The following is a 13,951-nucleotide window of genomic DNA, read 5'->3' as shown; positions in this document are numbered from 1 at the left end:
CTGTTTGGGGGTTGGGGCCACGTACCCATCTCCAAATTTTAACCCAGAATTGCTCCTGACTAAAGGAAATATAGGGACAAAGAGTGGAGCAGAGACTGAAGGAAAGGCCATCCAGAGACTGCCCCACCTGGGGATCCATCCCATATATACAGCCACCAAACCCAGTCACTATTGCTGATGCCAAGAAGTGTTTGCTGACAGGAGCCAGATATGGGTGTCTCCTGAGAGGCTCTGCCAGAACCTTACTGATACAGATGAGGATGATTGCAGCTAACCACTGGACTGAACAAGGGGACCCCAATGGAGGAGTTAGAGAAAAGACTGACAGGAGATGAAGGATTTTGCAACTCCATAGGAAGAACAACACCATCAATCAAGCAGAACATCCCAGAGCTCCCAGGGAATAAACCACTGACCAAAGAGTACACACTGAGGGACCCATGGCTCCAGTTGCATATGTAGCAGAGGATGGCACTGTCTGGCATCAATAGGAGGAGAAGCCCTTGGTCCTGTGAAGGCTCGATGCCCCAGTTTAGGGGAATGCCAGGGCACTGAGGTGGGAGTGGGTGGGAGGGGGAGCACCCTCATAGAAGCAGGAGGAGGGAGGATGGGAGAGGGGGTAACTGGGAAAGGGGATAACATTTGAAATGTAAATACATAAAATATCCAAGAAAAAAGAGGATGGGGTAAATATGATCAAAATACATTGTGTGCATATATGCTATTTTCAAAAGAAATAGTGTTAAAAAGTTAAAACAATCTCTAACAGTTCTTTCAATGAAGATAATATGTAAACAAAGCCTGACATTAACTGCTGCAGGGTATTATTTTTGTATTATCTATATTATATATAAAAGCAAAACATACCAAATAGAGTGATGTCAAAAAAAATTATGTACCACACATAGCATTGTCGCTGATACTTAAGACTGAACCCAAACACATGCTGAGCTGTGTTCTACCACCACCGGGTACCTCAGACCCCACAACTTATCCAATTACGTTTCCTCTTGGTACTGACTCTACGCTTGATGTTTCAGAGACAGAGTTACAGCTGTGACCACACAGCAGTGGGTGGGACCGCCCTACTGCCCTAGCAATGGGGTGACAGACCCACAGACAGTACTGGCCATTGCAGCAGTGAGTGGGAACCCTGGCACTGCCCTAGCAATGGGGTGACAGACCCAGACAGTACTCACCGCTGCTCCACCACTTCTTGCCATGAACTATGTAGCTATCGCCATCTCTCTGGATGCTACACTCCATGTTTGTGGCATCGCTTGATGAGACATTGGGCTCTAGAAAGGAAAATGGCTTGATTTACAGGTGGGCAGAAACCAGTCGTCAGCCAAAGAGGCTTAGGCAGAAAGTACGAGTTCTTCAAGGACAGGGGCACGCTGATTTTTATTTTTATTTTTTAATCTTTCTTTCTTATCCGTTCCCCCTTGGTCTTTTCCGGATATAGACAGTGCAAGCATTCGTTCTGTGTGTGGGAAGACTGAGGGATGAGGTGTAGCGTTAGCACTGACAACCGTGTTCCTCGGCCTTTGCTCATGTCGGAGTCCACATGCAACTGACTCGTCATTTTTCTAATCACCAAAAATAGATGAAAACACTGGCTTTGACTTTCCATAATGGGAATCTGCTTTAACCACAGGCAGGCACGGTTTTTCTACTGTCACTAACAAGTTCTCTCTGTGCCTTGTCAGTGCTACTGGGAAAGTGTTGGCCAGGCCACACTTGCAACATTCAAATCTTCGCAACACTTAGGTCTCCAGAATGCTTTCTGTACAAAAGCCTTTAACACCCATAAATTCTGCTTACTGTATGGCATTTGGGAACCAATCAGGTCTCTCCTTGTTCCTATATTGTGCTTATTTAGTTTTGGTTTGTGCGTGTGTGTGTGTGTGTGTGTGCGTGTGCGTGTGTGTGCGGGTTAGTGTGCTCACATACTGGAACATGTGTGCATATGGACACAACCTACAACTTCAGTTGTCATTTCTCCTCAGGTTCTTGCCTACCCTAGGCTTTTTTCCTCCCTTAGGAGACAGGACCTGTCATTGGCTGGTGTTGGCTTGGTACTTCGTGATTGGCTAGCTTGGCCAGCCAGTAAGTCTTATGGGGCTTGCTGTCTCCTCCATCCCCCAGTGCTGGGATTACAGCTGTGTGTTACAACATCAGACTTTTTCTGTAGATTCTAGGAATGGAACCCAGGTCCACATACTTGCATGGCAAACACTGTACAGACAGAGCCATGTCCCCAGCCCTCCCCTGTCCTTTAAAGGAGGCCTTGGGTCCTTCATGCTTTTGTTTGAAAGCTCCAGAGCTGTTTTCAGAGATGGGGCTGGAAGGCTTATTTCCTGATCTTAGCTGGTGCTTTGTAAACAGTGTCACTGCATCATTCTGAAGGTGTTCAATACGTGCCTTTTGATGATTCAAGTAGAAAGAACTTTGATATTATATAAAGAGTTGAAGAAAATAATAAAATCTGGTCATCAGTGAAAGGTCATATTATGACCAAACCCAACTGAATTTAATTCTAAAGTCAATTTGAGAAGATAATTTTCATCCTTAAAGGAACTTCTGAATCACTTTCTCCAGGGCACAAGTGTGTCGACACCATTCTCCTCGGTGTGCCCCTGGCTTTCCGTTCCACACTGTGGTTTCAGCAATCTTTCCACAGATCTCAGTTATGTTTTTCTAGGTTACGGAATAGTTGAGCAGCAATTGTAGAAACAACATAATTTAAAAGACATCCCCAACCGCTGGTACTGAAGCAGACTCCCGGAATACGCCTGGAGCCCTCCCAAAGGAGAGGGGTGTTTATCCTGAACACGTAAGGGTGCCAGCATTCCACACCAGACCCAAATAAACACACTTCTGGCTGTGGAGAAAGTTGGCTACAGCCAGACTACAACCCACGCTGCTTCAGTCCATCATCCACACTAATCTCAAGATGGCGATGACAGCAGATAGGCCGTGCCTTGCTCCTACCTGTCATACAGAAGACGGAGGTGATATCGCCACGCAGGAGAGGCTCCAGCCACTGCTGCTTCTGCTGCTCGCTGCCATACAGGTGCAGTACCTCCATGTTGCCTGTGTCTACACGGGAGGACAAAGCGTTTGACCTTGGGAACTACCAGTCCTGAATCCACATTTAGGAAGACAGTACAGACATCTTTCTAAATAAGGTGTTGGGGTTGGGGATTTAGCTCAGTGGTAGAGCGCTTGCCTAGCAACCGCAAGGCCCTGGGTTCGGTCCCCAGCTCCGAAAAGAAGAAGAAGAAGAAAAAAGAAATGTGCATCTAAATAAGGTGTTTGTTGATGAAGATATTCTGAAGTGCACATTAAGTATAGCACTTAGTGGTGGCTGCATCACATGGCATTCAGTTCGTATTTCCTTAACTGTTTCTGAACCTTGGACGCTTGCCCAGTTCATTCACTGGCTTTATGGAGGTCTAACTCAGCTAGGACTGAAGTAGCTGTTCCTGGCTTAAACTCTGTGATTGTCTGCTGTGCCTCCATGCTCCTGGAGAGGAACTGACACTCTGCCCTGAGCTCCGGCTCCTAAGTGTCCATTGTGTTCCTCAGGCACACGGTTGGGCCAGGCTTTCTGCATGTGAGAGTCTGTTAGTCGTGGGTAAGTAAACTGCTCACGAGCTATGTTCTCAGCAAGAAGCTCTTCTTACCCCTCTGAAAGACCTCCTGCCTTGAGCTGCAGCCATTCTCCTTTATCTTTCATTTTGTTTTGTTTTGCTTGTTTGTTTGTTTGTTTGTTTTTTTCAGACAGGGTTTCTCTGTGTAGCCCTGGCTGCCCTGGAACTCACTCTGTAGACCTGGCTAACCTCGAACTCAGAACTCAGGGATCCATTTTGCAGCTTGTTTGTTCAGTTTGTGTCTGGGGCAGGTTTTCTCGTCATAGCCCTGGCTGGCATCAAATTCCTGCTTCTGCCTCATTAGTGCTGGGATTACAGGCATGTACTCTAAGATAGATCTTAATTGGTGCATCCCATTCCTCTGTGAAAGAGAGAATCCCTGTCTTGTGGGGAAGCAGAAACCCTGGAGGATCCACTCGATCCACTCCAGTCTTGAGGGATGCTGTCTAGTACACCACCCACTCTACCTCACGGCTGAAAAAGGTCTCTGTTTATTGTGAGCAAGATGTTCTCTCTGCTTTCCTCTGATTTCCAGTCCTGAAAAATGTTCTTAGAATTCTGCTGTAATCTTCTCGTGATTTTAAGAAAGACTTTCAGTGTCACCTCCTGTGACTTGGAGGATGGTTGCTCAAATGCTGATGAAAAATGACAATTATAAATCAAGCAAGATATATATTGGCAAGTGCTGGAAGGACGGCTTGGGAGTTATCCCCGCAGAGGATCTAATTCAGGGCCCACTGCCCACGTCAGGCAGCTCACAGTAGCTTGTAACTCTAGCTCCAGGGATCTTATTTCCTTTTCAGGGTACGTGCATACACAGAGGCATGCACACACATAGATAGCATTTTAAAAAAAAATTAAAAATCATCCTTTAAAAATATACTCTGTTCAGATACTAATACTGAATCAGGAGAGACAGAACTCCTAGCAGATCAATACCAACCTGACATCGTTTTTAAGCAAGGAGAAAAGCAGTCCTCAGTTACAATCAACAGAGTGGATGACTGCTTTCTTTGCTTGTTTGAAATTTGGTGTCACTGTTACAGTTCAAACAAAATAAAGAGTTGAAACTTTTCAAAATTAAGCCGGGAGCAGTGGCACACACTGGTAATCCTAGCGTTTGGATGTAGGGATAGGTTGGAGGCAGGAGGGTCAGGAGTTCAAGGTTATTCTTGGCTACACATTAACTGTGAGGACAGCCTGGGCTACATGAGATCCTCTTTAAAAGAGAAAGGATATGAAGTTTTCAGTTTTACTTTGAGAAATTGATAAATTTTTTTAGTTTATGGTTGGGGGAAAGTCTATTTAAAAAAAAAAACAGCCCAAAGGCCCTACCTTATTATAGTGGCAGATTTGGAAATTAAAATAGCTATCTTAGCACTCTAATAAACAACATTTACAACTCTTTGAAGGGAAAAACAGAAAGACAAACTGTAGGGGTGTGTACGTTTCTAAGCTTGGACAACTAGGTAGAAATAATCATCCGGCTTAAGGATCCTGCAGAATGCAATCCACACTGGCCACGACTCCATTAGTCTGCCTGGAAAACACCTCAGCACACAGCATCCCAGGCTCTGCACCAGTTCCACCTCAGGAAGGAAGACTCCTGGCTCCTTGGTTCTCCTTGTCTTTCTACTTGAGAGAACTGCTTAGTCATTTCTTAGTCAAAAACTAATTTTAAATTTTCAACAATCTGTGGTATTATTTAAGCAGAACAACTATCAGACTTGTGACATTTCAATCTTAGGAAAGCCCCCCGGAGTGTCTGGTGACTTCACAAACGAAGTGGAAGGACCATGGCAGGGCTTTAAGCAAGCTTCCCGCAGCTGAACTTGGCACGTTACTGAGCCACAACTCCACACAGTGGAATATGTCTAACACACTCTCAAAACAGAACAAAACTAATACACTGCTCTAGAAAACATCTGAATGTCACGTGTAGTAGGGAATGGTAGTTTCATGAGACCTGTGTTAGATAAATATAAATAAATGAATATTTATCCATCTATTACAAACCCATGTGTGTAACTACACGTGCTACACAGTGGGTCGCAATATAGGTCATGTCTTATTAGGAAGAGTAGGGAAGAAAGCTGTGAACTTCCAGATTACCAGTTTATTTCCTTTTATATAAAATCACACTGCATGTGCAGTGTGTCATGCCCACATGGTAGGTTTGGGATAAGATCTTCAGACACTGAGGACACGTTTCTTACCATAGCCTCTTGACCAATTACAGCGCAGAAGGGCAGAGACTTGAGAAACTGGTGCAGACAGAGGGAGACCATGCCAGGAATGAGCTCTATCAGAAGCCTATCAACTAACCTGAATTTTACATACAGTTTAGCATAGAGCCACTTTGTTAAACATGGACTCCTCTCTCAGAGATCCACTATACTTGCATACGCCCTTCTGTTCAATATGGTGCCAACTCTTCTAGGGACAGTCTCTTAACACCACGGCCATACAATAAAAGGCGGTAGGAAATCCTGCCAATTAAGTTTACAGTGTTCTGGTAAACATGGCTTGGAGCCCCTGACAGAAACAAAGGCAGCCGCCTGGGAGAAAGCTTCACACAATGGAGAGACTGGGAGATTAACTAGCTGTAGAAATAAATACCCAACCCCAACCAGGAAGTGGGACGTTCACATAACCAGTCCTCTTGGTGGCTACTTCTGCCTACTGGCAGTCTTAACATAATGACACTGATTAAAAGAACAGCCCACTGAGGACCTCAAACCCACCTGTATATTGCATTCAAAGTAGCTGTAAAATTATGCTCAAATTTGTAATTGAATGACTTCGTATTGGAAAAACTTCCTTATAATAAAGAGATTTGAAACTCTGTTCAAAGTATAAAGAAAATGATGTGTAGTAACCTGGTGCTTGGCAGTTAAAAACATCTGGAGCGAAAAAGCATTTTCCTGTCTCTTCAGCAATCAAGGCATAGTCCACCTGGCTGAGACCGCTCACAGCAGGCAAGAACAGGTTCCACAGGCCCTCTGCTTTGGCCATTTCCTGTCAAGGGGATGGACAAGTGATCAAAATTTACCAAACAAAGTAGCTTATCTTAAAGTTATTGGTGGTAATGCTTTTTGAAATGTAAAAGCATTTATGGAATTATTTCATTGTATTGTATTCTGTGTTAAATCAAGGGGTTAGCAACTCACGGAAGGTCAGTGGCTGCTTAATAATTATGGGAATGTCTTGCTTTCCAGGCTCCCTTAGATTTGGCTCTAAAACTAAACTTGCACACTTCAATGCTTGTCATGCAAACAGAATGATTACAACCGCCCCCGCACATTTGAGTGTAAATCTTACAAGTATTGCCGTGATCCGGAAATATGACATGTGACCTGACACCACTCTGCACAAATATCCTACTGGCCTTGCTCCTTGCTGGACAAACTCAGGGCCCAGCATGCTCGAGAGGGGAGCTCTTCCACGAAGTCAGAGCCCAGCCCCCGTGTCCCACAGCCCACTCTGGCTTCAGCTCACTTGGGAGATGGTTAGCAGGGGGCAACATAAAGAGACTACTGCATCAGAACCATTCAGAATGCCAAGTAGCCAGGTTTGATAGGTAGATTCTTTCCCCTCCCTCCCCTCCCCTCCCTCCCCCCTCCTCCCCTCCCTCCCCCTCCCCCCCTCTCCCCTCCCCTCCCTTTCCCTCTCTTTCTTCCTTCCTTTCTCCCCCACTCACTTCCTTTCTCTCTAAAAAGAGCCTCATACTGTGGCCCTGGCTCGCTATGTAGTCCAGGCTAGCCTCTAGCTTGCAGCCTCCCTCCAAAGTGCTAGAATTACAGGTGTGAGCCACCACAGACAAGATTTTTAAAAATCCAGATTTTTTTTAAAAAAGCAATTTTATTTTAAGAAAGTTATTTCTGATGGCCAGGCATGGTAGTCCATGCCTTTATTCCCAGCACTTGGGAGGCTGAGGCAGGTGGGTCTCTTTGAGTTTGAGGCCAGTCTGATCTACAAAGCAAGTTCCAGAACAGCCAGGCCTACACAGAGAAATCCTGTCTTGAAAATCAAGAGACAAAAAACCAAAACAACCCCTCAAAAAAAAAAAAAAAAAAAAATCAAAAAACAAAGAGAGTTATTTCTGGAGCATGAGCTATCATGCCTATCATCCAGGCACTTGGGCAGCAGAGGCAGGAGGATTGCCACAAACTGAATCCAGTCTGATCAATGTGTCAAGACCATAAAGAAAAGGAAAAAGTTATTACCATTGTAGTTATCCTTTACCTACACGACAACAATGATAAGTAAGGTCCCCCAAACACGCAGTTCCCCATGGTGAGTGCCTTCTTGTCTCTCTTACCTTTAGTTTTTCAATCACTAAGGGGCGCTCCCACTTCTCCGCTGAGCTTCCATTTTGAGCATAGTATTCAGCTACTTCCTTAAGACAGGGAAGGGAAAATGATTAGGCTAAATTAATTTAAAGTAACAATGTCATGAGCACTGTGAGTGCCTGTGTGTGTGTGTGTGTGTGTGTGTGTGTGTGTGTGTGTGTGTGAGCACGCACACATGCTTGCACATGTGTGGGCTGGAACTCGTGATGCTGTCTCAACTGCCTAAGAGCTGGGATTATAGGCACCTGCCACCATCTTGCTGCCTCAATATTAAACAGCAACAGACAGTAATAATCTTATACCCAAGGGGGTACCTGTTCTGCTTCCAGCAACATGGTACACGGTAGGCATAGAAACACCTCAACTAAAAAAGCTGGGTGAAGTGTTACCAATTGAAGATATATTAAGTACTGTACGGTTGTTCCGGAAGAAATCAACCAAACAGCTTCATCCTTCAGACAGGCAGGAGAATGGGAGCTAAAGCTTGTCCTCTGGGCTGTGGAGGCTGACTTAGGCCTTGGTTCTCCAGGGGCCACACCAGCAGGGCACAGGCTAATGATAAGGCCAGGGGTGGGGCGGACAAAGCATATAGAACTTTCATCCTGAGAAGTAAAACCTAAGTGGGGAACAAATGGAACAGAGAGAGACACACACAAAAATCTGTGCCTTTAGAGGCACACCATGGGGAAAAAGCTCCCCACAGCTCTTAGTTAGCAGTAAAATAGGAAAAAGAAATGCCAGGTCCGGAAACCTGCCTTCACCCAAGCATGGGATCCAAATACCAGACCTCAAGTCTCAAACCCAAATTGGGTTTACAATGTCCTGCCAGCCGTGGCCTCAAGCAGCTGGCAGGAACTAAAGCAGCCCTTCGGGAGGAAAGAGCTTTGTACAAAAACTCACGTAACTCCTTCGGGGGGAAAAATCAACCCACAGCCCATCCTGAAAAATCCCTAATCACTGCAGGAAGCCAGCCGCCACAGGCCAGAATCAGCAGTCCTGTTTCCTTACAACCACCCATACTGCTCACTTTCACAGAAGAAAGGGGTTGTGGTGAGTAGATTCCAAGAAGAAAGAAAGGAATTACAAGTTAGACAATGGGCTGCTAAACCCGACAAAACAAACTTTTACAGCAACTCAAGGAAATGAAAGCCTTTGCAATGAAGCTTGAGAAGGCTGGTAGGACCGGAAGCCCCTCCCCTTCCGGGGAAGACACACTGGGGACCATGGAGCAGGTAGCACCTACATGCACCTACGATACTTTGGTGAGTCTGGGCCTCTTCTTTAAGAACTGTCCAGGCATTTCTCACACTCTCCAAAGTTAGATAATACAGACTATGGAGAACTGAACAACACGGTAGGAAGACCTAAAGAAATTACTTTACCCAGAAACTTGAGAGAAGAAAAGTATGAGTGAAAAAAGATATAACGGCCCATGGGGTGCTGATTTGCACGGCAGCAATAAAGATCTTGGATAGTGAGACGGCTCAGAGGGTAAGGGTGCTTGCTACCAAGTCTGGCGACCAGAGTTTGATCCCTAGGACCTGACTTCAATATGCATACCCCCCCCCAAACAAATGAACAAATGTAATTGAGATGTTAAAAAGAAATTGAGGGGTGAATATCTTCAACAACTGAGAGAAAGTAATTAACTTGGAATTCATATCCCAAACTGTTGGCGGCCGCTGCTGCTGGTGGCACATACCTATAATCTTAGCACTTGAGAAGCTGAGGCAGGAGGATCATGAGCGTGAGGCCAGACCGAACTAATTAGGGAGACCTTGTCTCAAAGCATAATGCTGAATATTAAAGAATTAGGACAGAATAAAAATATCATCAATAGGCAAGGTACTACTTATGCCCTCAACAAAACAAAACAAAAACCAAAAACCAACCAAACGACAGCAGAAAAACTCTCTCAGACTCTTAGCAAAGGAACTTGGCTCCAAGAGAAACATCTGAGTTGCAAGAATGAATGATAAAGTAATAACAAAGTGGGAAAGTCTAAATTAAACTATTCAGGCCAAAGAGTAACCTCTGCTTTGTACAACAAGAAGAGTACAATAAAAATACTGGATGACAGTTCTATGATAGTTTAGAGATATATTTATAAATACTTACAGCAACTCTGTATCAACTACTTTCTCTACACTTCAGCTAAGAGAATTATGGGGGTAAAGGTCATGGGTACTGTCAAAACTTTCTGTGTGTTTCATCAAGTTAGTGTAGATTACTCTTCCTAACGACACTGTCCTCAGCAGTGGACTGCCGTGTTCCTCTTGGGGAAGCCAGGCTCATCTGGAGTCCCAGCACTGTACAGGGCAGAGGCCCCTGCATTTTCAAAGACTTCAGGATGGAGAGTGCTTGTCACATCTGTCAGGAAGCCAGCCGGATTGGAAGCCTTTCCGTTTGGAGTTGCATATTATGCCTGTTCCTAGGGTGGCTATAAAAAGTCAGTGCTGTTGTGCTTGGTAATAAATATATTATGAAAGATGTTTATGATGTCTTCATTCTGACTATCTCTTTATAATCCTACAGTTCTGAGAAATCAAATTATACCTGTGTTTACATGCCCCAGGAGGGTGGGTTCATCTTAAGCCATGCTAAAGAAATAGGAGGAATAATTAATTACTCCTTTAATAAACTACTATATCTTTCCTAGAATTAACTGCCCCTAGCCCAGATCGCTATGAGCTGAGCCACTTTGGGGTTTAGCTTGGTCCGCCCATCTTTCTGACTCAACTTTCCCGGATGCTGGCCTGAACCTAAGCACACCTTTCCTGGCACATCATGTTTCCTCACTCTTCTCTGTCTGTAGCCTCCCTCCCTGCCATGTGGCTGTCTGGTGTCATGTGGTGACTTTAATTATGCCTTAAGCAGCACAGCATGGCTTCTCTTCTCTCTGAGCAGCTGTGAAGTTCCGAATGTGACTGCCATGGGTACTTTTCTTTCTAAGTCTAATAAAATTGCCTGCAACTTCCATTTGAGGCCGTTTTTTAAAGTCTTTTAATAATGAGACCATGAACTCCACAAGGGTCCCTGCATTTACCCAGATCATGTGGTGACCATGAAGAGACTCCCTTGACTTCTGGTAACATTATCACGCTGGCCTGTGTGCCCCTACACTGTGCTGCTTGTTCTGTCCCACACTGCAGTGCTAGTGTTCCTCACTGGCTCTCAAAAGGAAGAACTGACGTAATACAGTTTCAGAGGTGGGTTTTGTGTTCATTTTAGGCTAACTGAGGAGTTTCAAAAGGGCACAGAAATAGTCCTGCCAACCTTATTTTTTCTTGTTATGGAAAATACATAAAAATATAAACAAAGAGCCACCAAGAAGGTTAGTAGCTAAAGATACACGATGTTGAGTCCTGCTGTAATATACAACACAATATTATCTTCTAGACATGCCAATGTTGGTTTGGCACCTCGGTTGTAATAACATTGAAAAGAATTTAATGTTTTCTCTCTTTTATTTTGGGAAAAGCTATTTACTTCTCTGCAAATCATTTCAGATTATGCCCCGCAGCTGGGGATTAGCTGTTCCGATCATCTTCAGGATAAAACTACACAGGTCGTTACAAGTTTCTGAGTGATGACATGCTGCTGCTATCAGATGTGGGAACACAGATTTAAAAGCTCTGCCAACACAAAGTGGCTTTGCTTACCACACAAGCTTGGCCAACCTTCGCCTTCTACAGTCTGTCCGGGGTTTGTGTTTTTACTTTTACTGTGAGTCCTTCGCACATATTTTAACAGCTGAGTAGCACTGGGTTCACAGGCACCACAACCTCACTCCGACCCCTCCCATCCCTGCTTTGGTGCCAGCCACAGGAACAGCAGGTGAAAGAGAAAACAAACCCCTTTCTTCCCTCTGCTAATCTCGGCTTGTCTGGGCTGGCTGCAGGCGCAGGCATGTGGCAGATGGGCTTAGATTCAGTGTAAGTACATGAGAATTAGATGAACTGATAGGCAAGCTGGCTCTCCATCTGAAACTCCACGGAGCGAGCGGACACAGAGCTGAACAATGCAGGGCGCTGCTCACTCATGGTCATGGGCCCTGGCTTCCAGCTGGATAACTCTTCCAGCACCTTGACTTCTCTCTGCCCCTTGCTCTCCGTGTCACCCAATCACCTACTTCTCCATTGTGGGAAAAGCCCACTTTCCTCTCAAAATTCCTTCAAGATGAAACATCCTCTATGATGGTCTGTTCTTCGGACGACCCACTCTGTCTTTCAAATCTACTTTGCATTAGCTTTTCTGGTGGGCCCCTTGCCTGCTCTAATTTATTCCATTGCCCTAAAACTTCAATTGAATTTTATTTTAGGAAGGGTAATTTGGTGAATTTAGACTACTATATTGAATTAAAAGTGCTGTTCTCCCCTTTTGATATTCAAAAGTTTAATTTTGAATTCAAAATTGGACACACACTAGCTAGGGCAGAACTAATTAGTGCCAACAGAGAGGTGACAATTTTAGAAGTAATACTTGAGTGTTTTTGAAGAAACTGTATCCCACTCTATGATAAATGTTCATATCAAGACATCTGCTAATATGACAGCTAGTCCTACAGTTCAACAGCACTAATGTCCCTATAAACGCATCTTACTTCTGACATCGTTGAGACTCTTGGTCTTTTGAGTTCATTTGACTCCAGTCCAGCTCGAGACCCTCAGAATCGCAGGTAGCTACCATGAGGTTTACTGTAGGCGGACCAGACTTACTCATGTTGCAGAAGGAAGACTGAGGCCACACAAGGCCACCAACCTCCACCAGGCATGGATCGGAACCAAGCCTTTACAATTGCCTCACATACACACCCTGTCAAAACTCCTCCTCTTCTTCCCAGCACTTAGCGCCTCTTCCTCATCTGTCTTTCCACAGGGGCGTAAACCCTGTCTGTCTTGTTCTAATTTTCAGCTGCTCTTCCGGTGCCCAGTACATAATTCTTTACTGGATGAATGTTTCCTCAGTCCAATCCATGAACTTCTTCAGTGTAACCCCTTATAATGACAGCTTGTGAGGGAAAGGAAGGCTAGTATTTATGTGGCTTTAAATGACAGGCCAGAGTTCAGGCCACGTCTATTTGGGGGAGACTGTGGTTCTCAAATTCTCAAAGCATCCACATTTAGAGTAACAAAAGCTGAAGATCACCGCCTTATCGAAAGGCAGCTGGGTGTAATGTTTCACTCCAGTCCATCCAGGCCTCACTGCTTGGTCCCTTTGCCTTGATTTGCAACCATAGATGTATGTGCGTATCCTGCAGGAGATTTTAGCTCTAAATGTCTGAACTGAGGGAAGTGGAAGAATGGGGGATGGTGGGGGAGGGGTGCTGCCTGTCAGGAAAGAACTACCCGGTCCTTGAGCACAGTACCTTTTCAGCAGGAAAGACATGCTGCTTCATGAACTGCTTCACCCTAGTGAGCACTTCCTGGCCTCTCCTGCTCTGTGCAAACAGCCGGCTTTTTGCGTCAGCCTGTGGTGGTACAGTACTGAGAGTTCTGGGCAAAAGAAAAGAAAGGTTACAAAGGTGTCCAAAGTCATCATTATACATTTCTTAAAACCTCCCCAGCTATCCAAAGATATCCGTAGGAGGAGCAGCCACATCTGGGAGGCTTCGGCTCATTATTCAGTTTGGATCCGTTAGCCACCAGCAGCTCCAGGGAGCAAACCCAGAGCCTTGCACAGACCAGGCAATTGCTCTACTACTACTGAGCTGTGACCTCAGCCCCATGGATCATTTTTCGTTTTTATAGTATGGAGCAAACATAGAATTGCTTTGTTCTGATCATGAGGCTTGAATGCTTAAAAAGCTACTTGGGAAAACACAAGCCTCACATGGCCTCAACCAGTGCTAGCCTTAGTGCTGTCCATTCACTGTCACAACCACAAAAGAACAAGGAAGGTCTGCACAAATCTGTCAGGATTCTTCACACATGTTTCACAGAT

General features: G+C 44.9%; 1 protein-coding gene across 1 annotated transcript in view; it reads right to left on the bottom strand.

Annotated features, from left to right (window-relative positions):
- Positions 1 to 13,951, bottom strand: part of Acad11 (acyl-CoA dehydrogenase family member 11) — a 65,150-nt gene that overhangs the window by 30,752 nt on the left and 20,447 nt on the right. Inside the window, exons 9-13 of the mRNA XM_032910387.1 lie at positions 13,377 to 13,503; positions 7,978 to 8,055; positions 6,536 to 6,674; positions 2,995 to 3,102; positions 1,200 to 1,298 (exon numbers count right to left, since the gene is read on the bottom strand). Of these exons, the coding sequence (XP_032766278.1) occupies positions 1,200 to 1,298; positions 2,995 to 3,102; positions 6,536 to 6,674; positions 7,978 to 8,055; positions 13,377 to 13,503 (551 nt within the window). The remainder of the gene's footprint in view (positions 1 to 1,199; positions 1,299 to 2,994; positions 3,103 to 6,535; positions 6,675 to 7,977; positions 8,056 to 13,376; positions 13,504 to 13,951) is intronic.

Source organism: Rattus rattus, chromosome 8, assembly GCF_011064425.1.
Source record: "Rattus rattus isolate New Zealand chromosome 8, Rrattus_CSIRO_v1, whole genome shotgun sequence".
NCBI lineage: Eukaryota > Metazoa > Chordata > Mammalia > Rodentia > Muridae > Rattus > Rattus rattus.
The sequence above is the reverse complement of the archived record's forward strand: the minus strand, read 5'-3'. Positions and strand labels throughout refer to the sequence as shown.